We start from the raw sequence: 27,563 nt of genomic DNA, 5'->3' as shown, positions 1-27,563 counted from the left end.
TTAAAAAGTGATTGTTTTGAGACAGTGTTTCTCTGTGTAGCCCTGGCTGTCCTGGAACTCACTCTGTAGACCAGCTTGACCCCAAATTCAGATATCTGCCTGCTTTTTCAGGGATTAAAAGTGTGCACCATAGGCCCGGCAGTGGTGGCGCACACTTTTAATCCCAGCACTCAAGGAGGCAGAGGCAGGCAGATCTCTGAGTTCGAGGCCAGCCTGGTCTACAGAGTGAGTTCTAGGACAGCTAGAGATACACAAAAGAAACCCTGTTTCAAAAACAAACAAGTGTGCACCACAAACACCGCCTGGCTTAGAATCTTAAACTGCTTTGGGGGGGATGTGGTCCTGCTGAACGCAGGTAACACAAGCAAAATGAACACACAATAGGTGAGGAGTCTGATCAACACTCACCACCCAGAGAAAAGGAAAACTTGGGAGACCTTTCAGACAGTGAGGCGAGTCAATGAGGCAGAACCCCATCCTCGGCATTGGCACTGACAGGCTGAGACCCCTTATCCCCTCACATCCCTCTCCTTTGTCACGGACACTGAAACTATCCGGCCCGGGCAAAGGCCCAGGGTAAACAAAAATGAAGAACAGACTATGTACCCTGAAGAGAGGGAACAGGACAGCAGCCTTTGCCTGCTCAGGGTGGTGACGGCCGGGAACACACACTTAGAAATGATGAGACAACACAGTAAACGATGCATTTTACTCATCCAACCTGTAACTCTACTAAAACCCCGCCAGTCACAAGCTCCCTGTTTGCTAGCCTTTATTAAGAGGTCCCGCATTCTCGTGGGACTCCAGCCAAACCAGACAGGTCCCCTAAATATAGCAGGAGGCCTGGAAGGGGAAGGGAATGACTTAGGATTCCACCACACCTCCCTGGAAACAGAAACCCACCACAGACGGACAGACGGACGGACAGACAAGAGCCGGGGAGGAGAACCCACCACACTCTTGGTTCTCTCCCCTTTGCACCCACTCAGAAAGAAAGTCAAACACTGGCTATGCAGACCCCAGCCCGCCCACCCGCCCATAGCAGCGTTTGTGGGGACCTCCCCCCCACCCCTTGCAACGGGTGGCCCCAAGGCGACTTCCTATGGCTCTTCCTTTACTTTGGTTTGCTCCTGGCCAACTCCACACCCTCTTCCTTCCCTCAGCCTCCAGCTCGGTCACTCGGCATCCTCTATCACCTACTCGGACCTTCTCTTTCTTGCTCTCTGCTTTCTGGTCTCCTTGCCCCAGGGCTTCTTAGGGAAGCAGCATCTCGGGGCACCTTCTTCCTAGTGAGGGCCCACTAGGCAGGCCCTGTCTGCCCAACACGAGGGACTCACACAGCTGCTCCACTCTCTTTGAGGTCAGGGGCTGAGCGCTGCCGTCTCATTCGTGGAGGGGTAGTGTATGGTGGGTAGCGGGGCCCTGACCGCTGGGCTGGGTAAGGTTGGGGCTGCTGGGGGTAATAGTTGTGCTTTTTGGGCTGAAAGTGCTGGGGCTCTGGCTGTGCAGAACCCCCTCCCCGAGATCGGCTCCCTCCATCTAGGGAATTCCTGCGAGGACGGTGGGACCTTCGGGGACTTGGAGGTCTGCGGGGACTTGGAGGTCTGCGGGCAGGGGGAGCTGGTGGGGCGGTGACCTCTTCAGGGGGTTGGGGAGCTGGGACCTCTCCACTCCCCACTCCCGGCCAGGACTCCCTGTGCTGAGGGTTGCTTTTGAAGGGGAAGCGCAGCTTGCAGTCGTGGGGGGGCACAAAGCGGGCTGGGGGCCTGCGCAGTCCCCCACCCCGGCCCCCAGAGCCCTGCAGTCCCTGCAGCCGCAGCTGCTCCTGCTTGAGCCAGCGAAGGCGGCCACGACGGAAGGCAGGATCCTCTTCCATCAGCCTCGACACCCGTTCCCAGCTGGACAGGGGTGGGGAAGTGGGCCGGACAGCTGGTGAGCGGTCATTGGGCACTGCCTCCTCTCCTGCCTCTGACCCTTCTGGTGGTGCCCAGGTGACCATACTGTGTTCTTCGTTATCATCCTCCAGATCCTGGGAAAGGGAGCAAGAGAAGACATGTGACGAGAGCTGAGACCGCAGGGCATGTGGAGTCAAGATGTGCCCAGAAGAACCTAGAGGGCCTGGACAGGGTCTAGAGCACTACTTGAGGGGAATGAAGCTAGGACAATGGCTGGAGCTCAGTCCCTCTACCACCTCTCAGCTGTGTGGTCTGTGTTCACCAGGAGCCCCATCTGTAGAAAGATGCCAGCGGTAACAGCACTTGCTACAGACTGCTATAAGGACTGGATGAGCTCCACTTCGGCAGGGAGAACGGGACAGAGGAGGACAGGAAGCCAGTGAAGGGCGGCCACACTGAATTCACCAAGAAGTCGATACTTCAGTCAAGGCCTGCAGGAAGTGAGAAGCAAGCAGTATGGCTGCTGAGAGAAAACCAGCGAGGAAAACAGACCAGCTGGGGCAAAGGCCTTGAGATATGAGCATGCCCAAGAAGCTGGAGGGGCTGGAGTGGAACAGGTGAGGGGACAGGACTAGAAGCCACACGGAGAGGACATCTTTGGTAACCTCAAGCCGTAACTTCAACCGTCTGTGGTGTTAGAAGGGGGCTGGAAAGAGCAGAGAAAGCTTGTAACCTAAGCTCAGTGACCGGCACACTACCACCTCTGTCACACTACGGCGACACTCAAGTGTGTGTAGGTTGGGTGAATACATGCAAAGGAGGAAGAGATGGCCAGTCTCTACCAGAGCGATCAGCGGAGGCCAGTTACATGTACACATAAGAACAGGCTTCCAGTAACCACTGTATGCTCTCCATTAGTGGTTCTCAAACACGCTGTAATTCAGAAACACCTTGGGAGCTTATTAGCTACAGATCATCAAAGACACAGATTAGGAATGCAGGGTGGTGGATATCACAATCGGTACTTTTGTTTTTTGAGTTGTGGCTCAGGCTGGTCTTGAACTACTGATCCTCCTGTGTCTGCCTCCCAAGTGCTGGGATTATAGGCACATGTCAAGCCTACCCAGTCCAGAATCCGTACTGTGTGTGTGCATTTGTGCAGGTGTATGAGTGCTGTGCTCGTGCGTGGGTGCAAGTGTGTGTAGGGACTGAAGATAACCTGGATACCCTCCTCAGGTGTCTACCTTGTTTTTAGAGACAAGGTCCTTTACTGCCCTAGAACTCACGGAGTAGATCAGGCAGAAGGCCAGCAGGATCTATCTCCGCTCCTTGACTACAACACCAGGACTTCTTCTTCTTTTTTTTTTTTTTTTTTTGGTTTTTCGAGACAGGGTTTCTCTGTGGTTTTGGAGCCTGTCCTGGAACTAGCTCTTGTAGACCAGGCTGGTCTCGAACTCACAGAGATCCGCCTGCCTCTGCCTCCCGAGTGCTGGGATTAAAGGCATGCGCCACCACCGCCCGGCAGTACCAGGACTTCTTTATGCAGGTTCTGGGGACCGAACTCAGATCCTCATGTGTAGGTGGCAAGCATTTACCAACTGAAGGCTGCGTAATCTATTTCATTTATTTATGCATTGTGTGTATAGTGTGTATATAGTAACTGCAGACCGAAGAGGAAAATGGCGTTCCAAACAATTAGGAGCTGCCATGTCTTGCTGGAAACTGAACTCTGGTCCTCTAGAGGAGCAGCTCTACTGGCTGAGTCATCTCTCCAGCCCATAGAGAATCTATTTTTGCTATCATCATTCTGGAGATTGGGAAGCATGTGATTCATAAACTCTATCAAAAAGCAAAACCTACTACCAGACTTCAGTAAGTCTTTTCAAAAGACACAGGAAGGCTGGGATATGAGAGGGAAGCTGCAGGATCCTAAAAGGCCAGCAAGAGCTGAAGGAGAAGAAGGAAGAGGTGGCCAACAGGTTTTTCTACCTGAGTCAGGGGGATGACCCTCTCCATGCGCAGCATCCGGTCCCGCAGGGCCTGCAGCTCACGGTCCTTGCTGCTGTTCTGTAGCTTCACTTCCTGCAGAATTCCTGTCAGCTTGTCGATGTGAGCCCGGAGGTCTTCCACCTCTGCCCCACGGGCTCCTTCCTCACCGCCACCTCCACCACCGCTACCTCCTTCTTCTTCACCCACAGTATCCCACACATCCCTGGCCACAGCTCTCCAGGCATCACCAGGGCCCTCAGGTTTGCCGTAGGTACGACACAGCTCCCTCATCTTGAGGGCAGCCAGGGCCTCAATTTCTGCTCGTCCATGACGGAAGTCGGCCAGGGCCACCTCGTAGCATATCTCCTTGACAGCTTGCATCTTCAGGTCAGCCATGGTGGCCCATCGGGGGTCTTTGCCCTGCAGGCGCCGCCGCTGAGGGATCTGATAAACTCTGCGAGGGGCCCTGCGCTTGCCGCTGCTGGGCAGGCCACAGCGCTTGACAATGGTCTGGACTGTGGTAGGGGGCAGCTGCTCCCGCAAGGAGGAAATCAGCCGCCAGCTCTCCTCACAAGAGCGCTTGTCAGAATCTTCCCCACTGTCGGAGTCTGCATACTGGGGTGGGCCAGAGAGAAGAGAGGAAGAGAGCTAAGGACACCTCAAAGACCACCCTTGTACCAAAGACACGAAGACACCTCATTAGTATACCTGGACTCAAGACCCTTTCAGTGTCTTAGGAACTGTGTTCCTTGCAGGGACAGATCTGGACAGCAAAGCTACGTCTGATGGATTAACCACTTACGACAGCAGCTGGCAAGGCCAAGTAAGAGCAGCAGTTAATTGAGACCGGGGTTTTGTGCATATATGGTCATGCCACTTAATACAGAGATGTGTTCTAAGAACTGTGTCCTAAAGTGATTTTATCATTGTGTGAGCATCATAGACCGCACTGACACACATCAAGACAGCTACATATTATTTGTTGATATGATCTCATGGGACCACCCCTGTATACATGGTCTGTCATTGACAGTACTGTCATTACGCAGCAAATGACTATGTATTACTCTCAGGATGAGGTTAGAGACTTAAAAGTCCATTTAAACAACAATCTTACATGAATAATGGTACTTGGAAGTGATCTGAAGGGGCCCAGGGTCACGGGAGTCTAGGGAGCCTCGTCAACTGAATGTTACTTCCCTGTACATGGCAATGTTTTCTTCTAGTTCACATTTCTCTTCTAACTTTTCCTCCTAGATGCCACCTACTTACCAAGAGCAAAGCTAGGAGGCTGTTCATCTGCCCACCTGCCCACCTGCCCACTCCAGGCTCCGTGCACCCTGCTGTGCCCCCACCTGCCCACTCCAGGCTCTGTCCACCCTGCTGTGCCCCCACCTGCCCACTCCAGGCTCTGCCTACCCTGCTGTGCCCCACCTGCCCATTCCAGGCTCTGTCCACCCTGCTGTGCCCCCACCTGCCCACTCCAGGCTCTGTCCACCCTGCTGTGCCCCCACTAGCCCTTTTCCAGGCTACCCTGTTGTACCCCAACTTGCCCCTCACCAGCCGCTGCTGCTCCAGCAGAAGATCAGCCTCTTCCTTTTCTTTCCGGTATTGATTCTCCAGGTCCTGCAGCCTGAGGTCAGACAAAGGGAAGAAGCTATGAGGGTCTCTGGAGCTACATTGGTGGGTATCACCAACAGCAGGATGCTGGGGTCCCATGGCTTAGAGAGACTCGTGGGGGATTCCCTCACACCTCTTCTCCATCTCCAGCTTGATATCTATGCCTTGCTGCTCCAGCAGCTCCTTCTGAGCAAAGTTCCAATCCACAGGCTCAGAGGGAGGTCCTGCGGGTGGGGGAACCCCTCGTTCTCGCTCGAGCCGGGCTTGCTCCGGGTGATTGAAGCGGAAGACGTGGTTCTTGCCCATTACAATCCTGTTTCCTAGAAATGAGCAGAGGGGAAGTAGACTTGCTCACCCACCACAGCAAACCATCCCCCGGTCCAAGCACAGAGATCTTGCCCTTGATTCCAGGAGACCTGACATCTCAGTCCTACTGTCACTAAAGCCAGGAGCAGTCAGAGTCAACATACCTTCGGAAGCACCTGTGTACCTAGGTGAGCTGCTGGAGGAGAAGGTACCCTCTTCCCCTGTCCCCAGCGAAGCAAGAGAACCAAGACATCCCCCCCTTAGTCTGTGCTGTAGGCTCCTTCCTATGTCCATGGACTTCTCCAACTATCCCAAGGTTGGAGAAAGCCTTGCCCTAGCACCTTCTACAAACGCCATGTCCCAGACCTGTACTCTGCAACACATCTCTTTTGTGTGTGTGTATGGTACTGGGAACTGAACCTAGGGCCTTGCGCATGCTAGGCAAGCGCTCTACCTCTGAGCTATGTCCCCAGCCTCTGCGACGCGTCTTCTACCTGACTTCAGCACCAGTGGCTCCGTCACAAGCTTCCCATTGACATATGTCTCAGCTCCTTCGCAAGGCTCCAATGTGACCATCACTGCATGGAGGAGGAAAGGAAAGGAAAAGATTAGCATCTCAGAATGCTATACTCTGGTCAGATTCCCATCTTGTCTCGCCCCCAAAGCACGCATGCACCACCAGTTCTGCCCCCAGTACCTGCAGGGGTGCCACAGCCCCTCTGGTGGCAGGCAGCACAGGAAAAGAAGAGCAGAAGGAGGGTTAGAGACCCTACTACATCTCCTAGAAGCCTCTGCAGTGGCTCCGACTGACCCACCACCATGCTTCCTAACCACAGCTTAGAAATTATCACTCAGAAGATTCTTTACCCACAGTCGACTGGACAGAGGCCCCATCACTCTGCCTTCCATGTGTCCATGCCTACTCGCCTCGTTTACAATATCTTAGCCAGGCCTGGATGCCTCCAGTAGGCACGCTGCCTGAGGCGTCTTACAAATGGCTGCCATCGGATTAATCCTCTCAAGTCATAGGCATTATAGGCTAAAATAAAGTTAACTCTAGCCAGACATAATGCCACACATCTGAACCCCCATTATCAGGAGGCTGAGGCTCAAAGTGTGAGGTTAGCTAGCTTGCACTTCACAGTGAGTCTGCGTTCAGCCTGGGCTGCATAGTAAGACCCTGCTTCAAAAACAAGCCAGGCGGTGGGAGCGCACGCATTTAGTCCCTGTACTCAGGAGGCAGAGGCAGGTGGATTCTGAGTTTGAGGCCAACCTGGTCTACAGAGAGAGTTCTAGAATAGCCAGGGCTACACAGAGAGACCCTGTCTCAACAAACCAAAAAAAGGGGTACTCTATTTTCACTGGAGAACCCACAAGTTCCAAAGACCCAGTATCAGTATCTATGACTGCTGAGCCAGAGACAGTTAGCAAATTACCTAACTTTAGGGATTCTATAGATTGGAACAATGAAGTCTTTGTTCAGAGTAGATGAAAATATAATAATCATAATATGCAAACACGACTTTTTATTTATTTGGTTTTTCGAGACAGGGATTCTCTGTGTAACAGCCCTGGCTGTCCTGGAACTTGCTCTGTAGACCAGGCTAGCCTCCAACTCACAAAGATGAGTTTAATTCCAAGAAATTAAAGGTATATGTCACCAGGCCTGGCTCTCAGTCCAAATTGGTTTATTTTATTATTTACACTAAAAGTAATCAAGAAACATGGAAACGGGGATCAACTATAACATCACACAGAGAAACAGACTGCTGGTCTACTACTGATGCAGAGGGAGGGTTGAGCCAGCACAAAGCCCAGCTTAAGGATAGAATTTCCGTGAGGGTGGAAACTCCCAGCTGATGCATGGTGGGTCCCTTAGATGTCAATGGGCAGAGGGAGACTGGGAAAGACACACCAAAGGGTATCACTGCATGTCTGAGAGCAGCAGACACGGGGTTGGGGGCAGCCTAGCTTACCTTTACTTCCCACTGTGCCCCAATACATAAACATTCATTTCCCAAACATTATGTTCCTATTACATGTCAGGTAAAAAAGATAAAAGTCCAAGTTGCTGCTCTCACAGACCTTACTCTGGCTGGTAAGGCAGATATGGCCAATAGGGGAATCTCAGGCCAGTGAGAAGACTCATCACGGGCAGGCATCTGCTGCCATGCCTGACACATGAGCGTGTGCGCGCGCACAAACACACACACACAATATAATATTTAAACAGGATAATCCAAAACTTTTTTTGGAGGTGGGGTCGCTCAAGAGTTTCTCTAAGTAGCCCTGGCTGGCCTGGAACTCACTCTGTAGACCAGGCTGGCCTTGAACTCACAGAGATCCCCCTGCCTCTACCTCCCAAATGCTGAGATTAAAGGTGCGCACCACCATTGCCCAGTTCTAACAATTTTTTCTTAATTTATTTATTTTTATTTTATGTGCATTGGTGTTTTCCATGGGTGTCAGGTTCCTTGGAACTGGAGTTACAGACAGTTGTGAGCTGCCATGTGGGTGCTGGGAATGGAACCCAGTCCTCTGGAAGAGCACCCAGTGCTCTTAACCACTGAGGCATCTCTCCAGCCCCTAACATTTTTTAAAAGCAAATAATCTAAAGATTTCTCCAAAGAATGGGAACAGGTGTGGTGTTACGGAAAGACAATGGGACCATGGGAGATGACTTCTCAGTCAGGGCAGACTCTGCTCCTCTTTCCTGAGACAAGGAGGATGGCCCTGGACTCCTGGTTTTCTGCCCTCCGCACAAGCCCACCTCCCACCCCTGGGTGCTGGAATCTCAGGCATGGTGTGCAGCACTGAAACTCAGACTCATGGCTTCATGCATACTACACATCACTCTACCACCGCACCTACATTCCCAGCCTCTCTCCCAGTTCCTGAACCCATGGGAATCCAGTAGCTAAGGGCACAGCCCCTGAAACCATAACTCTGTGCTGGGATCCAATTCTGCTGTTCTCTAGGGCAAACGACCTCACGGGAGAGCCTCTGCTGTGTCACATGTAGACAACTCAAGGAGGGAAACTGACAGTCCGCAAATAACTGTGACCGCAGGTCCCTGGTGCCTACATCTTCTCTGTCTGTCTCGTAAGAAAAACAGCTCTGATGAACCAAACCTTCACAGTCTACCTCGGGGGCACAGAAAGACTGGCCAGTTTCCACTGGGATTTATCTAACAGTCTTGTACATGCTATGCCTGTCACCTCCTCTGACACGCTATGCACTCCTGGAATATGGGCTCACCTCACAAGGCCTCACATACTTTAATTTCTCCCTTCCCAAGCCTATGGCCTGAGATAACCACAGAACAGGAACTTGGCAGTAACTCACTGATCTGAACTGATTCAACGGCTTTCAGCCCTAAACGCAGGAAGCACTTGTTCACGACTGGGGACCTGAACCAGACCAGTGTAACTGCGTCAATCTGTTGACCCTGAATCAAACTAAAACCGAGTGTCTTAAACCTGAGCTGTAAGCCACATGATAGGTTTTTTTCTTCCTCCTCCTCCTTTCTTTTTAAACACAGTTTCTATACACTGCCTGCCCAGGTTGGCACCAAACTCCAGGGCTCCAGTAAGCCTCTTGCCTCTGTCTCTCATGTAGCTGTGACTCCAGGTAAGTGCGCAGGTCTGGCTTGTTCTCCTGCATAAGCATGTGAACCTGAGCTTGCATCCTCAGTACCTATGTAGGAGCTGGCTGTGGTGATGGAGCAAGAGAGCTGGGGACAGTGCAGCTTTGGGGCCCACTGGCCACCCAGCCTAGGTACATCAGCGAGCTTTTGGGTTCACTGAGAGACCCCGCCTCAAAAAAAAAAAAAAGATGGAAAATGATTAAAGAAGACAACTGATGTCAATTTCTGGCCTCAATATGAACACACCACACGCACACACATGCACACTCCCACATACATACTCACACATGAGTGCGGGAAGCCAGATATGGAGCCTGTCTTTAGGAGGCTGAGGGAATAGAATAGGATTAAGAGTTTGAGGTCAATCTGACCTACAAAGAGAGAACTCAAAGCAAAGAGAAAATGCACTGGAGCGAAGGACTCACTAGGAGTACACAGGGCCCAGCAGGCACATAACTGAAGCCCAGGTTCAATCCCCAACAGCATAAAACAAACACTCCACACTGCACAATGTTGTGTTGTTATGCGAAACAAGCTATCACCCTCAGAACCTGGGATTCTTTTTTGTCTTTGTTTTTTTAGACAGGGTCTCTCTTTGTAGTCCTGACTGTCCTGGAACTTGTTATGTAGATGTGGCTAGCCTCAAACTCACAGAAGTGCCTCTGCTTTCCTGAATGTGGGGTTAAAGGCCTGTGATCCTTAAAAACTTTACAGTTATATTAGGAGCTAACATCCCAAAAGCTTTGGAACCACAGAGACACCTAGGTCCTTTAGTTCTCAGAAACCTTTGTTGACATAGCTGCATCAACCCATTTCCCACAGAGACGAATTCAGATTTTCCATGGAAACAAATATAGGCTTCAAACACAGTGCTCTCTGGGGAGGGGGAGAATCAAGGAGAGCAGTCGTCTATGTCCTCATCCCCCAGCCCTCTGGGGTGCACACCAATGTGTTACTTGCGTCTCAGGACTCCAGCTGTTCCCCAGTCAAGCAGAGCCAGCCCTCCACCTGCACGCTGCACCCCTCCTTTGTATGGCTCCCTTCCCAGTACTGGGCTCAGGACTCTGTGGGTGGAACACAAGACCCCCCCTTTCTGCATTAGCCACTCCACTCTCACCTCCCAGCCATTACCTTCTCCATCAGGCTGGGGGATGCTTCGGAACAGACAGTGTTGCTCCCGGATGAACTGTCCAGTCAACTTGATGTCCACATCGACCTGGCCAACCCTGGGGGAGCAACGGCCAACATTTTCTAAGCTTGTTCAGCATTTGCCAAGTACCTCCGTGTACCACCAGCTCATCCAACTCAGTGGGTCAGTGCCATTCTCATTCCACAGGCAAGGGTTCAGGGAGGGGAACTTGCCAAGATCATGCAGCTAAGCAATTGTGACGCTGGATTCGAGCCCATGCATCCCTGATCCTTAAGACCATGTCCTACATCTGCACACTATCAGCAAAAGGAAATGCCAGCCTGGTGTGAATGGGCATCCTTATGCCTTTAACTATAGAGGAGACTCTGAGCCCTGGGGTTTGGTTAGCAGCAGCTCTCCAACCACCTGGCCCAAGTATGGAGCCGACAATGTGGGCACTGGCCCCCCTTTTCCCTTCCCCCAAGGTCTCAACAGGACTGCCAAGGAATGGTGTTGGGGCTGCGGAAGCAGCAGCAGTCTGCTTCTCATCAGTTCTGCCGGAGTAAGTGCTCTTCCCCCAGGAGCCAGCCCCATCATGGTGCCAAGAAGCACCAGCCCTTCACCAAACTCAAGACTGGTTGCTGATCAGGGGCCTCAATGGTTTGTCAAGATGGGAAAGCAGGTGGGCGTGCACACCTATGATCTCAGTATCTGGGGGCTGAGACGTGAAGATTTTGAATTTGAAGTTAGCCAGGGCCACAAAGCAAGACCCTGCCTCAGAGATGGGGTGGGAGTGGAGAGATGGCTCAGTGGTTAAGAAAGAGCATGTACTTCTCTTACAGAGGTCCTAAGTTTGGTTCCCAGCACCCATGTCAGTCAGCTCACAGCCACCCACAACACCAGCTCCAGGGAGCCAATGCCCTCAGTAGGCCTCGTGGGAACCCCTGCGCACATGTGGCATTCCCTAACAGACACACACATATAAATAAAAATAAAATCTTTGAAAAAAAAAGGAAACTAAAAGAGCCACCAGGGAGGCAGCTGTTCAAGATCTGGAGTACCTCCACTCCACCAGAAAGGAGAGAATCACAGCAATCAAAGTGTCAGTCCTGCCGTCACACCCTGGAGGGGGCCATCCTGGAGACTACTAAGTGCATTTACCTGGTGACGCCATCTTTGATGTGGTAGAGCAGACACTCAGACATCAAGGGGTCCTCATTCAGATTTACCAGATGGGGAGTCTGTGAGTAGAGAGGAAGAAGTGGTCAGGGACAAAGGCTCACAGCAACCAGCGCGAGTGGCCACAGAGAAGAGGGGAGCAAAGCAGACATCTCTCTGGTTTTGGTACTGCCCGCTGCTCATCCTGCTCTCACTTGGGGGGAGGGGAGGGAGGCTCTCCGCCCTCCCTCTTGCCCTGAGGAACATCTCTGGTTCCCAGCTCTCACACAAACATCTTCTCAAAATCAGGCTGAAAAAGCCATCCTCACCTACCCCACCCCCAAGTCAGTAAGCCATCCTGAAGGCTGTCTCCTTGTAGGTGCCTCAGCAACACAGACTCCCTGACTAGAAGCCTTGGATTCCACCTACACCACCATTCTCCTTGTGTCCTTTCTATTCCCCAGTCCCATCACTTTTTCCCACAAAATCTACCTTGCAACTTCCAGAGAGAAAGAGAAGGGGCTAGAGAAGACTGGCATTCCCACCTTCCATTACACCTTGAATTTCCAAGAACACAGATTGCTCTTAATAATTTAAAAACCAAGTGTCACTTTCCATTTTAAAATCAAACAAGAGTCGTGAGTGGCCCAGGCCGTGGTGGCACATGCCTTTAATCCCAACAGAGGCAGAGGGTTACATGTTCCAGGACAGGCTGAGGTACATAGCATGGCCTTGTCTATAAACAAGAAAGTGTGTTTCCTGCAGCAGACTCTTTATCTACCCTAGAGCCTACTCACCTAAGGCCAGGATCACTGACTCCTACAACGGTCCCTGCCCACAGCCTCCCAGACCAAAACCATCCAAGGGTTTCTTGGCTTCTGGCTATCTCAGTATAAAAATCTGCCCTAAACAGCTGGCTGATCGCCATGCTGCTTTGTGCTGGAAATGCAACCCACTCCCTGCCTTTGCCCTGTCACCCCTGCCCTCCCCGAGTGTGCAACTGGGTAGCACACTGAACTTGCTCCCTCCATTCTCCTCTGAGCCACATGCTACCCCCCTAGTAAGAGACCCTTCCCTGTGGCTGCTGCCTGGGCCCACACCCCCCGTACCATCCCTCCTCAGACCTGCATGGCATTAGGGGTTTCTGGCCTCCCATCCACACTACTGGACGTCATGTCTGTTCACCCAGAGACCTCTCGGTCAGCTCCCATTTGACTCAAGCTCTGCGTTATATTCTGGCTTCCCTGGGCCTCCTCCATATCAGAGTCCCATCCCACACATTCCAAGTTTTGAGGGCTTTTCCCCCAACTCTGTGCTCCTGCCCAGTGTACTGCTGAACACTCCAGATCAGGCCTTTTGCACCCCAACGGTTGAGGAAGCTGCTACCCCAGCCAGGTCCCCACGCCCAGCATAACCTATGTCACCATCTCCACCCACACACTCCCACCTGCTAAGGTCACTAACTACATGTCCTTCTGGGTCTGTCTCAAATGCCACTTCCAGGAAGCTTTCCTAAGCCCTCCAACCAAGGAAGCCTCCATGCTACCAGCTTCTAATTCACCTTAGGGAGGTTCTAGGTGGGACAGGAGTGAGTCAGGCGCAGTCATGGCTGACTATCCTGTCCAGAAATCGGAGCCAACTTGGGGAGGCAAGAATTGGTGTGGAAACACCACTCATTACAAATGGAAAAAATGACCTGGGCATGAGCATGCCTTTAAACCCAGCACTCAGGAGGAAGACACAAGGATCTCTGAGCTGGAGGCCAGCCTGGTCTATAGAGTGACTTCCAGGTCATCTAAAGCTACATAGGGAGGCCCTGTCTCTAAAAAAGCAGGGAGGCTGTGGGGACGAGTGCCTCATAGGAACTGTTGACTTTCCCACACCCTTGCCTGGATTATTTGCTCATTGATTTGTTCCCAGGGAGCCGATCCTTGCACCTATTCTGCAGCAACTCACAGGCAAGAGCAAAAATGGCAACTAGGGAAGCTCACAGTTTTGGAGAAGCAGCGCTGTGGGAAAGGCAGTACATCTTTTTTTTTTTTTTTTTTTTTTTTTGATTTTTCGAGACAGGGTTTCTCTGTAGCATTGGAGCCTGTCCTGGAACTAGCTCTTGTAGACCAGGCTGGCCTCGAACTCACAAAGATCCGCCTGTCTCTGCCTCCCTAGTGCTGGGATTAAGGGAGTGCTGGGATTAAGGGCATGCGCCACCACCGCCCGGAGGAAGTACGTCTTGGAGAACGAGGAAGGCTCTGACATGTAGAAGGAAGAGGTTCCAGAACGAAACAGTTTGGCAGAAGCACAGAGGGAAAACAGGTGATTTCTCTGGGATCCTTCTGCAGTGCGAGCTCAGGACTGCATCCAGAACACCTGTCTGCTTCTCCCTAGGCATCTCAAAACCGCTGCTGCCAAAACTGCCTCGAGGGACATGCACGTCTCCTTCCTACACTACAGTGTCAGACCTGTCCAGGGCCTGGCAGACAGACACTGATGGGCCCTGAAGCTGAAAGGGATCTACCCCTAGGGAGAGGGAACATGATTTGGGGCAGTGCTTTTCAATTTCTGCTCAGCCCAGGAACTCTTTGTTCAAAGAAACCTTATCTAGAAGCCTAGGATATCAAGCAGATAAGCAAGGAGCCAATTAGAACCAGCTGAGGGTAGGTCCTGCCCACCCCACCCCCCACCCCCCACAGACGTTAGCCCTTGAGAAGGAAGCTCAGATTTGAAAATCAGATTTATGAAGTCCTTGGGCTTGGTAATAGGGGGTCGCAGCAAGAGGAGGCTTTCTCTAAAAGTCTTTATCCAGACAAACTACAGCTTTACCCAACTCTCTACCTAACCATTTATGTTATAGCCAGCCCTACCAAACCCGTTCTGCCAGTAAGTCTCACCGCTCTCCTGTCTTTTAAACATTTGAGAAATGTCTACCCTGCCACCTTAGGACAGTACAAACAAACTATCCTAAGACTCCTGTTCACCAATCACACCGACAAAGTCTGATCCACAGACCGTATTGGAAAGAATGAGGGAAGCCAGAAATGGTGGCACATGGCTCCATCTGTCACACTTGGGAGGTGGAAGCTGAAGGACCAGGTGTTGAAGCCAACATTAACTACACAGTGAGTTCAAGATCAACCTGGGCTATAGCAAGTTCAAGTCCAGCCTGAGCTCCATGAAACATGCCTCAAAAAACAACAACAAAACTTAAACCAACAACAACAGGAAGCAAGGGTGGGGACAGAGTACAAGAGGAAAACAGGCCTTTTTACAGGTTGCTCTTGGTGTACAAATTGGCTTGGTCATAGATCAATTTTATTTCTATCTATTATTAGTTATGTAAGGGAGCACTAGGGCCACCGTGCTCATGTGAAGGTCAGAGGACAAATCCCAGCAGTCAGTTCTCTCCTACTTCACGGGTCCCAAGCTCCGGTCCTCAGGCTGGAGGGCAAGTGCCTTCATCTGCTGAGCCACCCAGCCAGTTTCTAGGTGACAGTTTTAACCCACAACTGGGTGTGGCAGCTAGCGTCTACAAAGCCAGAACTTGGGAGACTCAGGAAGGAGGACTATCCTAAGTTGGAGCTTGAAGCAGCCTAGACTGCATACTGACCTCTAGGCAACCTTGAGCTATAAGTATAACTGATTCTCTGTCTTAAAAATATCTAAAATAAATATCTGAAACATATCTAAAATAATCACATAAAGGTACTATGGAATTTTTAAAAAGACAAAGCCAGCCTGCACTGTTTAGCCATTCTAACATGGCCGCAGCACGTGCCAGAGGCAGGTAGGTCCTTAGGGTGTCTGGCCACACAGTCCAAATAGTTAGTGAGCTCCACGGTTACCAGAGGCCCTGTCTCAAAAATAAATAAATAAGTAAGTAAATAAATAAGGTGGAGAAGCGACTGAGAAAGACAGAGATGTCTGGCCTCCACCCCTGGTCCTTTCGTGCATGCATGATGGACTGTAACTTGGAACTGTGGCCTGATTAAACCCTTCCCTTGCCTGTGTTGCTTTTGATCAGGGTGCTTTATTACAGCAGCAGAAATTAAACAAGAACACCACATAAAGGGTAGAAGCAGAGAACAAACCACATGAAGCTGTCACTGACCTCCATGTGAGCACAATGGCACGCATGTTCTGACACCCATTTTGTGCACGCTCACACACAATAACAAAAAGTTTTAAATTTAAGGAGTAGGGAAGGAGCAACAAGCTTGCTTAGGAAGTAAAGATGCTTGCTGCCAAGTCTGACAATCCAAGTTCAATCCCCAGAACCCATGTGGTGGAAAGAGAATCAGCTCCTGCAAATTGTCCTCTGACTTCCCGCACATGGCACCCACGCATGCATGCGCACATACACACAAATAATGTAATAAAAGGAATGAGGTAATGAGGTCGGGCTGAAGAGATGGTCACCTGTTAACACTGACTGCTCTTCAGGGTTCGATCCCAGCACCCACATGGCTATTCACAACCTTCTTACTCTGTCCCACAGGGACTCAACACCCTGTTCTGAACTCTTTGAGCACAGCATATACACGGTATACATACAGACATACATACAGGCAAAAACCCCATAACACAGAAAAAAAATCTCAAAAATTAATAAGGTTATGTGTATATACAAATGGATACTTAAAGCCCAGTGATTCCTGCTTGCTGAGTTTTCTAGCCAGTCTTGACCTCACCGAAAAGCAAGCCCTTTGTGGCAGCCCACCACCTCTTTGGGGCACCTCTGACTAGCCAGAGCAGCACATCTGATCCCAGCCTGCTCTGCACCACGCATCAGGCAGGCCAGGCTGGTTTCCTGGTGGGACTGGAAGTTCCTGCTCGGCTCAAATTGGCATACCATGCTCCATCAGCACACACTAGTCAGCTGTGCTAGCTTGTTTTTTGCTGTAAGTAAGTGGGTCGTTGTGTCGTTCCTGCCCCCCAATCTCTACCTCTATCTTCTTTTCTGGGCCTTGACTATTCCGGGCAAACACTCTAAAGCTGGACTAGAACTCCAGCCTTCTTTTTCTTCTTAGACATGGTCTCACTATGGAGCTCTGACTGGACTGAAACTCACTACATAGACCAGGCTGGCTTTGAACTTACAAAGTGCTGGGATTAAAAGCATGTGCTACCACACCCTGCCAGCCTTTATTTGAGACAGGATATTACTATAAAGCTCAAACTAACTTTAAACTCACTTATGTAACCCAGGCTGCCCTTGAACTTCTCCTACCCCTGCCACCCAATCCCCAGGTGCTGAGACTATAGGCATGATCCATCACATTTGAAAGCTATGCTGACCTTTTATTGCCAATGTTCCTTCTAATTGGGCAGTCTCATTCCAGTTGGTGAATATTTCAAGTGTTATTTCTGTGCCCATGTGGGCCTGACAACTCTTTTTATTTTAATTAATGTTATTCATTTATTTAATTAATAAATTATTAATTTATTTTTGAGGCAGGATTTCTCTGTGTAGCCCTGGCTGTTCTGGAACTTACTAAGTAGATCAGAATGGCTTCAAACTCAGAGATCTGCCTGCCTCTGCCTCCCAAGTGCTGGGATTAAAGGTATGCGCCACCACTGTCTGGCCTGAGCCTGGCAACTCTTACCTTGCTTTCTTCCTCTCCAGTGAAGCTCTACCAGACAGCTACTATCTGTCTGGCACCAACAAGTCCCATGTAGCCTAACATGCTTTATCTGTTTAGCCTCACATTGTACCTACCCATCTCTACCCAAGTCTTGTCCATTTTTCAAGCTCCATTTTGCAAACTACCTTCCCGAGCGACCCAGCTGCTGCATCCCTAGGCCACAAGGATGCTTCCAATGAAGACCAACTCTCCAGCACCTCTAACCAAGGTCATATTTACTCCTCCTCCATCTCTTTTCCAGTCATCCTCCCTAGTTAGCCTTTTAAAATGTACTTTTCTTTAATCCCAGCACCTGAGAAGCAAAGACAGGAGATATCTGTGAGTTTGAAGCCAGCCTGGTCTACAAAGCAAGTTCCAGAACAGCCAGGGCTCTGTTACACAGAGAAACCTTGTCTTTAAGAAAATAAATAAATAAACCTTTTTTTTTTTTTTTTTTTTTTTTTTTTTGGTTTTTCGAGACAGGGTGTCTCTGTGTAACAAGAGCCCTGGCTGTTCTGGAATTTGCTTTGTAGACCAGGCTGGACTCGAACTCACATAATCATAAGTGCTATGATTAAAGGTGTGCACCGCCAAGCCCGGTTCAGTTAACTTCTCAAGTAGCTAGCACACCCATCCTCTTCCCCTCTCCCGAAGAAGCCATTTGCGTGCACTCCTACACACATGTATGGAAAGAGCGAGGCTTTGCACAGCTTTGCAGTTCCTCGAGGGCAGGGACTGTCAACAATGACCCTTCAGTAGCTGGCCACAGCATTTAATGAGCACTCAAGTCTCTAGCTGACTATCTGATGGACGGAGAAGGCGGAGATGGCCACATAATTGAGGCAGAGAAGGTGAGAAATGGGATGATGAGGGACGAGTCAGGCACAGAAGCAAAGGACCACACCACACGCAACCCTCTCCATCAGTCATCCAGAGAGCTCGCTGGGCCTCAATGCCCAACCCTTCACATACCTTTTTAGGGGAGAAGACACCCACGGTGCCACCATCCTCCCGGACAGCCACACCCATCTCAGCCAGCAGTGCTTCTCTGTGAGCAAGGGAAAGGCAAATGTCAGCCTTACCATTGCTGCCCCATCCTTCCCTGCAGAAGCATTGGCTGTGCACCTTGGCCCTTGTACCTCTCCATTCGCAGGGCTTCTGTCTTACGAAGCTTCTCCTCCCAGGTCTCATTCAGCTCGGCAATAATCTTCTCCGTCTCCTGGGGGTATTAGGACAGACAGAAAGCAAGTTCAGGACAGTCCTGGACCAATACCTACCACAGAGACAACCATACTCTTGAGGCTCCTTCTTCCACTTCAGCCTTGGCTTTGGAGAAATAAAGCGGAGCAGCACCCAGACCACCACCCCTTGCCGGTGCCAGCTTTGCTTCCCACCTGCAGCCTCTCCATGGCCTCCTCAGGCCCAATCTGGGGCTCAGCACTGGGGGAGAATGAAGGCTCCAGCTCCCCATTGTGTGGAGGAGGAGATGAGGGTGAAATTGGGGCGGGTGAAGAAGATACAGCTGGCAGAGCACCGCCAGGACTCCCCTCTTCCACCTTCAGACCTGGAAGGGAAAAAGCAAGAAGGAGGCTAAGATGGAACTGATCAGAAGGCTAAGAGGGCCAGAGAACTGCGGGAGACATCTAAGGTGGCCCTCTTTAGCGACAATGAGAGCAGCTGAGAACCCAGGGATGGAGCACCTCACTCTTGCATGAGATGAAGCCGCCCATTCTTTTCACTATCAGAAAGCTCTTAGCTGTATCGAGCTGAAGAGGCCCCACACCGTGTGCGCCTAGCCCTTTTAGTTCTGCCCCTAGGATACGATGCCACGCACTCTTCCTTTACAAGACAACTTATCTAACCATATTTTCCTTCTCTTCCCAAGAACTCTTATTCGCCCCACTGTGCCCCTCAGCACGCTCTCCTCAGTGAGATGTACTTTAAGACTGGCACAGGGTGAGAGCCTGATCCAGTTAACATGGATTATGTATCTTCTCACTTACATGGACAGCGATTCCTTTTTTAAAAAATAAAAAATTGGAACGCAGGGCTGGAGAGGTGGCTCAGTGGTTAAGAGCACTGGTTGTTCTTCCAGAGGACCTGGGTTCAATTCCCAGCACCCACATGGCAACCCATAACTGTCTATAACTCCAGTTCCAGGGAACCTGATACCTCCACACTGGTGCACATAAAACAAAGTCAAATAAAATTTTATTTTTTTTTTTTTGGTTTTTCGAGACAGGGTTTCTCTGTGGTTTTGGAGCCTGTCCTGGAACTAGCTCTTGTAGACCAGGCTGGTCTCGAACTCACAGAGATCCGCCTGCCTCTGCCTCCCGAGTGCTGGGATTAAAGGCGTGCGCCACCACCGCCCGGCCCTCAAATAAAATTCTAAAAAAATAAAAAATAAATAAAAACAAATAAATCATTAAAAAAGATTTTATCCTATAAAAAATAATACGGAACGCTTCATGAATTTGAATGTCATCTTTGTGCAAGGGCCACGCTAATCTCTGTGTCATTTCAATTTTAGTATATGTGCTGCTAAAATGAGCACATGGATATTAATTTCTTACCACTGAAGTTATGTCTACAAACCATCCTGTTGTTGACTATTAAGCTATAGTTGATTAAAACCCCATTGTTTCCAGGCAGACACATGCCTATAATCCTAACACTCGGAAGCCTGAGTGCATGGTAATCTTTACTACAGAATGAAACCTTGTCTCAAGACAACAAAGGGCAGCAAGGCATAGTGGCTCACACCAGCACTTGGCAGCCTGAGGTAGGAGGAGCTACAACAGTGGTTCTCAATCTGTGGGTTGTGACCCTCACAGGGGTCACATATCAGATATAAATTAAGATTCATAATAATAGCAAAATTACAGTTATGAAGTAGCAACCAAATAATGTTATGGTTGGAGGTCATTACAACATGAGGAACTGTATTAAAGGGTCACAGCACTAGGAAGGATGAGAACAGTTGAACAACAGAAAGGTCCAGGTTACATACAGTGAGATCCAAAATGAAAACAAACAAACAAAACAGAAAAGAGCCTGTCATTTTATAAGACCTTCTCCAGGACACATTCCCCAGTGTCTTCTAACCTTCCTATGTGAACCATATATTTGTGACTTGCTATATATACTCTTTGCACCTGGCGTTTATTCGTTCTAGAAGCCTGTCTTGAGTCTCCCTGAGAAACTAAGTCTCCCAGCTCCATAATATCAAAAGATGGAAGTGACTTCTCCAGATATGTGTCCACCTGACTGAACACAACAGGTTTAATGGTGAATGGACCTTCCCACATCCCAGAACTGGGCAAAGGCAAAGAAGGACAGAGAGGTGAGCTAAGGGGCCTCCTTGGCTGTCCCTCCCCAGTAGCCCTACCTCCTAGAGCAGAGGCTGAGAGTCCCTGAGCCATCAGCAGCTCCCGCAAACGTGCCACCTCCTCCTGCAGCTCTCGGATAAGCCGGGCATTGGGATCCTCATTGATGACAGCATTGCACCGGATCTGCTTGGTACGGTCTGCATATCTGGGCAAAGAAAGATAAAAGTGCTGAGAGCAGACCCAGGAGACCCCTGCTATGTGTCTACTCATTTCCTGCTCACCTGCTCAGATCTCAAACATTGTGACAGGGCTGGAGGCTCTCCTTCCCTTATGACTAACCAGCCTCTGAGCTCCTGGCACTTTTGGTATGCTACCAAAGCTGAAACCCCACCTGAGGGTGCTGAGTGTCTCCTCGTAATTGATGTCAGCAGGACTCAGAGCTGCGATCATTGCTGTGCGGGAGTTCCCACCTATGAATGGAGAGGATGAGAAAGTAACAGATGAGCTGGAGACTAAGAAAAGTCATATTGGACTGGAAGAGATATTGCATGACTGGAACCCCAGGGCCTGGGAGGTGGAAACAAGAGGACAGAGTTCAAGGCCAGCCTGGGATCCATGAGTCCCTGTCTCTAATTAATTAATTAATTAACTATGTTTAAGTAATAAATAAATAAGTAAAGTCAGACTGGATTATAAAGCAAGGGAGCCCCAGTACAAGGTCTGAGAGGCCAATGTCTGAGGTGGGATAAAGCTGAGAATTGTGAGCTAATCATGAAGTCCAATAATGCAGGGAAAGGTGAAGTCAGGGAGGCATCAGGTGTCTGTGAGCAGTGACAGGCCTGTGGGAGGGAGATGAACTCAGCAGTATTTGGGGTCAGGGGAAAACAGGTCAGTGAGGTCCCTGGTTCGGCAGGGTGTAGTCATGATGTCAGCACAGTAAACTTTCTTATAGGATGACCCCTCGGTCAGGGGGAGAACCGTGGGACAACATGAAGTAGATGGCAAGAGATTCTGTCAGATGGGGACGATAACAGGGTAGCAAAGACAGGGAAGGAACCCCTCACCCAAATTCTCCTTGAGCAGCCAGGTGAGCACAGAGTCTCTATAAGGGATGAAATCTGACTTCCGCTTCTTTGATTGCTGAGGGACAGAAGAGGAAGGCGATGAGTCACTCCCCGTTTCTCCCGCAGACTCTCCTCTTCCCGACCCTCAGGGCTTACCAAATCTGCCAGGGCTGAGATCACCTTCCCCAGAGTAGTCAGGGATTTATTGATGTTGGCGCCTTCCTGGGAAAGGGCAAGGAATGTGGAATTGAGGCCTTCCTGTCAATCAGATATCTGCCAGCAAGGGTCCGAGGGGATGATCAGCACCCGCCATCCCTCCATCCCTCACCTTTAACCGCATACCCCGGGCCCCTGAGGAGTCAGCCCGCTCACTCCCGGCGAGGTCCACCAAGCTGATCTTACTGACCTAGGGTTGGAGGAAAGAAGCAGGTTGTGGCTGGGGTGGGTAGGGAATGGGAAGGGAATTAGGGGAATGGACAGCAGAAATCTGGGTGTTTAGCAAAGGCCAGAGAAACAGGGGTAGGGAGACAAAGGAGAACAAATGAGACAAGAGTGAGGACCTGGCTACTTATTCACCCACGAATATTTATAGGTTCACTTTGTTCCAGGACAAGGGACACAGTGGGGTTTGAGCTCTGCCCCTACCATGAGTCTTTAAGGACAAGTGAGCAAACAGGTTATAACACGCTGGCAGGACAGTAGAGGGGGCTGTGGAAGTCCTGATGAGGACCCCCGAGCCCAGGTGGGCAGGGAATGCGCAAGCCCCTTCCAGCACATCATTTGAGAGAGGTCCCCATTTGAAAGACGTCACTACCTTTTCCGAATCCAGGCCAGAAAGCTGGTCATGGGAGCGTTGAGTGAAGACAATAGTGAAGACAGCGTGGGAACGGCTGCTGGTCTCATTCATGTTGGTGGCGGCCACAGTTCTGGAATCGAAAGGAAAAGTCATAGGTCCCTGCCCTCCAGCCTCACAATTTTTGGCTCCCTTCCTCCCCAGGTAAGCCTGCCTCACCGCGCCTTATTTCCACAATCCATGAGGTCGGCAATGTCTGCGTAGGAAGTCACAGCCAATTTAGACAGGTCTTGCACATAGGGGCCCAGTATAGGGTGCTCCCGAACACGCAGGGAGCCCCGACTCTTGGGGTTCAAGAGGTCTCGTACTCGCTCACAATAGATCTCCATATAGCTCACCTAAGTGGGAGAAGCAAACAGGAAGTGAGGGAGCCACTAGCGATGCTACCGGAGAAACTAACCTCAGTTGAAGAGGACAGTCACCTGCAGCTCAGGCATGGCAAGCATGGTGCTAAGGCTGAATACGCTAGCTCCCTGGTCCTCTCACCAACCCAAGGAGGTGGGTCTAATCATTAGCATCCCATAGAACACACTCAGGAGCTACAAGCTGAAATCACTGCCCAAGGTCCCATTAGTCACCAGCACAGGCAGAAATAGGTCCCAAGCTGACTCGAGACAGACCTCAGTGTTAATCACTGTTTTCCCACGTTCTTGTCCAGGAGTACCAGGTCTCCTGCCTACCTGCACCAAGACTGGGGCTCACCTCCACAGAATAGGAAAGCTGAGCGTTCTGGTTCACATTAACACGAGAGAAGAGGTCCTCGCAGAGCTGCAGGGGGACACAGAGATCCTGTTCAGGGCATACCTGCAGCTCCCAGCCCCAGGCCAGACTTTGTCCCAAATAACCCTTCCCATAGCCCAGAGACAGGAGTCAGTACCATTTTATAGATACGAAAACAATCTCTCAAAGGTTCACATTTGTTTAGAGTTACAAGTTAGTATCCATCAGGCTAGGATGCAAGCCCATGTATCCTGTATTCTGGTCTACGAACGAGGCCACTATAGATCACAATAACAGAGAATTTTGGGCAACTCTCAGTCATTCACAATTACAGCTAACACCGTCTAATACTGAAATCCACAGGGGAAACCAGTAGTGACAAAATAAAACAGTAGTGAGCTGTAAAGCCATTGCTCCTCTAATACTAACGCCTTGGCTCTTCTCATGGAGCCTCGTTGTCCTGGTGGGCGCAAAGCTTCTCCCTCAGAAGGGCCCTGGGTGTCAGGATACAGCCAAGCCTTAGACTCCATTACATTTCCAATCTCAAACAGCCCCAGACAGCCCTTCAACCCTATCCTTCTTCCCCTGTGGCAACTGAAGATGTTCCTCCCCCGGCTATCCAGTTAGGTCCCAGCATGTACCTGAGGCACAATGCCCTGCTGCCCCGGTTCCTGCCGCCCCATCATGGTGTAGGACTTCCCGGCCCCCGTCTGCCCATAGGCAAAGATGCACACATTGTAGCCTTCGAAAGCATGCAGCAGCATCTCCTCTCCAATGTCTCGATACACCTGCTGTTGAGACGCAAACTGCGGATCCTCCACCTAGGGGAAAGGGAGGCAGAGAAAGACGGGAGCCCTGGATGAGGTTGTTCTTGATGTCTATGGCCTGAGCATCCTGACCTCTCAGTGACTGCCCAAAGGTCCCTTGTGTCCCTCATCCCCACTCCATCATTCTTACATACCTGAGGTTCTTATCCATCCCCCTGCTGGTCCTAACTACCAGGATGGATTCACTTTGCCCCTCTAGGTTCTATCTTTTTTTTTTTTTTTTTTTTTTTTTTTTTTTTTGGTTTTTCGAGACAGGGTTTCTCTGTGGCTTTGGAGCCTGTCCTGGAACTAGCTCTGTAGACCAGGCTGGTCTCGAACTCACAGAGATCCACCTGCCTCTGCCTCCGGAGTGCTAGGATTAAAGGCGTGCGCCACCATCGCCCGGCCCCCTCTAGGTTCTAAATACAACCTGAGTATGATTCACTCCACCCAGAGGTACCTGTCCTCCCAGTCCAGTCCCCTGGATACCCTTATTTCCCAGCAATATCCCTGCTTATCTCCCACGGCTAAGCTCTTCCTCTGTCCCCAACAGTCTCACCGAAGTATGTGACCAATAAGAATAGTCGAAGGTGAAGCTTTTGGGGGCATCTTTGCTCTGTTTGGGATTAATGATGGCTGAAAAAACAGAGAGGAAAGTCAAGGTCAGGTATGCTCAACCTCTGCCCACTTTCCCATAAGCCCCAAGGATCAGAGATCCCACTCCCCATCTCTGTCCTAACTCATTTCTTCCCTTTAATACTCCCCACCCCCTCCAGCCACGCAAGCTAATTTTGGCTTCACAGGACCCGCCCCCACTGAGCTGCCTCCCTGGATTGGGCAATGAAAGGCTGCAGGCCAACATTCCCCCTCCCAGGGACAGGAACATGGAAAGGCCAGTCTGCCCCCCCTTACAGCTAGCACATGCTCTATGCCCAGCATGGCCTTCCTCCCAGGACAGCACAGCAGGCCTGGCCTGTCCCTCTGATGCCCAGCTAGGCCTCTGGACTCACTCACAGGTGGTGTTGCCCTGCATGCTGACCACACACTTGGCATCCTGGCTGGTCTCACGGGCATTGAAGGGCCGAACCCTCACTGCCACTTTCACCGAGGCACCAGCCATAGCTTCAAAAACTCCTGCCCTCCTCAGCTGCAGGACAAAAAAAAGGGTGGTCAGAGCCACTGGGAGAATTCAAGACAATGCCTCCCTACTTCTTGAGTCCATGTCTACACACTTCATCCCAGCTAGCCACCCATGCCCTCAAGGCCTCCTCTATTCCTGCTCTTCAAGTTCCTCCCAAATGTCAGTCCCAAAAATATTCCCGCTTCTCTCCCCAAACCAGATCCCAGTTTGTAGAGACTTGGGTCATCACCCCAGAGTTACCTGGTGTCCTGGCCCCAGATCAGAGGTGCTGTATCAGTTCTGGCTGCCACTGGCCCTCGTATGGGAAGCCCCATCCTACTCTTGGGGCCTGGCCACACCAGCACAGCTGTAAGGGAAACCCAGATTGTGGGGGAAGAGAAGTCAGGAGGCACCTGTAGCTGCAAAGGTCTGTCTGGGGCTGTGTTTCAGGAGCAGGGGATACAGAGATGTTAGGAAAGTAAGGCTAGCCGCCCCTCTGGAGTGGCTGCAATGTGAATCCAAGGGCACAGACAGTGATATTTTTATTCCTACTCACTCACAAGTGTACTGAGCGTTCAGTTAGCGGAGAGGGAGCGAGAGAATGAAACACAGATTGGACAGAGGGTGATTCAGACGGAAGAACACATGGGCAAGAGACACTGAGGGTGGCAGGAAGGGAAGAGGAGGGACAGAAAGTTACAGACACCAAGAAAATGAGACAAATCAGACAACAGACAAGATTGAGGTCAGGCTATGAAAGAAAGCCTAGCAGAAGAAAAGGAAGAAGCAACATAGAGATGTTGAAAAGTAGGAGAGGGCTCTAGGGTGAAAGCACAAACTGGAAGCTGATGGAGATACAGGATGAGACAAAAACTCCAATCATAAAGCCCTAATCTATAATTTTTCTCCAGGCTCACCTGGAGAAGGGAGAGGCAGAGATAGATGTGTTCCTACATAGAGCTGACAACCCCCATATTTGAGTCAGAGGGTTCAAAGGCTAGAGGTACAGCCTGGAACAAGGATCCACAGGGCCTGCCTTGCGATCCCCAAACCCCTTGCCCAGCCCCCAGTACTTCCTCCTCAGGATCTAGGACAATGGGCAGGGGAGGGTGGGGTCATCCTGTATGCATAATATCAACCCCCAGGACTCCGCGGTAGGGAGACCCAGAATACCTGTCTCTTGAGGGGAGAACTGCTGGCAAGGGTTGGGGGAAGGGGGACTTCCTGAAAGGATAGCAAAGGGAAAAAGGAAACGGACTGGACCCAAACCCAACCTGGGGCTAGTGCTCCGGCGTTCACTAGCCTGGGGAAGGTGCCAGGCTGCAGCCTAGGAATGTGGGTGATCTGGGTGCCCACACCCAGTCAGGAGAGTCTAAGCAGCCCACGCCTACGGACAGCAGGGTGAAGACTTATGAAAGGGTTCAAGGATGCGGCATCCCCACCTGTACTCCCCAAACACCTCCAACTTCTGGCGTGCTGGGTTGGGCCTCACCTCACCAGCCTTCCCAGGCAGGGCAGGGGAGGGGTGAAGGGGCTGATTTATCCCACCACAGGAAGGGAGTAGCCAAAACCAAAGGCTGGCTCAGGAAGAATAGCCCTGACCCCCAAAACCCTGACTAGGGGAGGGAAGGACACCAGGACGGGCACGCAATGTGACACCTCCGATGCTAAAAAAACAGGGAATTGGGTGGCAAGGCTAGGACACAATTGAGTAAAGATATAAGAGAGTAGGTGCAGAGTCTGCGAGTACAGCCCTAAGGGCTCACTGGGGAGGAGGCCGCGGCTGGGGTGGGGCCGGCCGACCCGAAAGAGGGTCTCGGGTCACCTGCACCTTTCCCACCCGCTGTTCTCCAACAGGCCCCCGCCTGTCCGCTCTGGGCGGCCATGAGTCCCCAGTCCTCCAGTCCAGCCAACCGACGGCTGCCCGGGGCCTGGCACCTCTCTGCGCCTCCGCGGGATAAATAGCACATGATCCGAGCTCTCGCGCCTAGCCCGCCCGGCCGGGTCGTGCAATCGGGACCTCGGAACCCCGGCTCCCCGCCCTCCAGTGCATTCCTCCGCGGGCGTCCCCTCCCTGCCCCCCACCGGCTCTCACCTCGTCCCGGCAGGACTCCCCGCGGAGAGCAAAGGGACAAACTTTCCTGGATGCCTGAGAACGGAGACGGGGAGACCCGGGGCCAGTTCGGGGCTGCCCCCGCCCCTCGCCGGGTCCCCGGGCAGCCGGCGGCGGATCGCGCCCCGGGGGCGGCAGCAGTAGCGGCGCCAGCGGCCGGCGCCCGCCCGGGCAGCGCGAGCTGGGGCGGGAGCGAG

At 51.2% G+C, this 27,563-nt stretch overlaps 1 protein-coding gene and 1 non-coding gene across 2 annotated transcripts; both read right to left on the bottom strand.

Moving 5' to 3' along the window:
- Positions 1–694: 694 nt before the first annotated feature.
- Kif1c (kinesin family member 1C) lies at positions 695–27,547 on the bottom strand. Its single transcript, XM_057776461.1, has 23 exons — positions 27,349–27,547; positions 25,515–25,620; positions 25,148–25,280; positions 24,693–24,769; positions 23,969–24,148; positions 23,310–23,375; positions 22,767–22,945; positions 22,569–22,680; positions 22,083–22,160; positions 21,911–21,976; positions 21,755–21,830; positions 21,082–21,160; positions 20,750–20,895; positions 18,756–18,925; positions 18,501–18,580; positions 18,334–18,409; positions 11,747–11,826; positions 10,588–10,682; positions 6,305–6,388; positions 5,638–5,824; positions 5,445–5,517; positions 3,885–4,499; positions 695–2,029 (listed from the first exon to the last, which is right to left on the bottom strand). Exons 3-23 carry the CDS (start codon positions 25,251–25,253, stop codon positions 1,334–1,336), a joined length of 3,321 nt encoding a protein of 1,106 aa, XP_057632444.1. The 5' UTR covers positions 25,254–25,280; positions 25,515–25,620; positions 27,349–27,547; the 3' UTR covers positions 695–1,333.
- Positions 19,812–19,915, bottom strand: LOC130878930 (U6 spliceosomal RNA). The gene has a single exon (XR_009057537.1). It is a non-coding gene; the product is annotated as a U6 spliceosomal RNA (small nuclear RNA).
- Positions 27,548–27,563: the final 16 nt, after the last annotated feature.

The sequence above is a fragment of the Chionomys nivalis genome, chromosome 7, assembly GCF_950005125.1.
Source record: "Chionomys nivalis chromosome 7, mChiNiv1.1, whole genome shotgun sequence".
NCBI lineage: Eukaryota > Metazoa > Chordata > Mammalia > Rodentia > Cricetidae > Chionomys > Chionomys nivalis.
This window is presented reverse-complemented; position numbering and strand designations above follow the sequence as displayed.

Coding starts and splice junctions, on each gene's coding strand:
- Kif1c (XM_057776461.1), bottom strand. CDS start 25,253: ATGGCTGGTGCCTCGGTGAAAGTGGCAGTGAGGGTTCGGCCCTTCAAT. Junction 18,581..18,755: donor AGGCCATGGAGAGGCTGCAG/GTGGGAAGCAAA, acceptor TAATACCCCCAG/GAGACGGAGAAGATTATTGC. Junction 10,683..11,746: donor ATCAAAGATGGCGTCACCAG/GTAAATGCACTT, acceptor TTGCTCCCCCAG/GGTTGGCCAGGTCGATGTGG.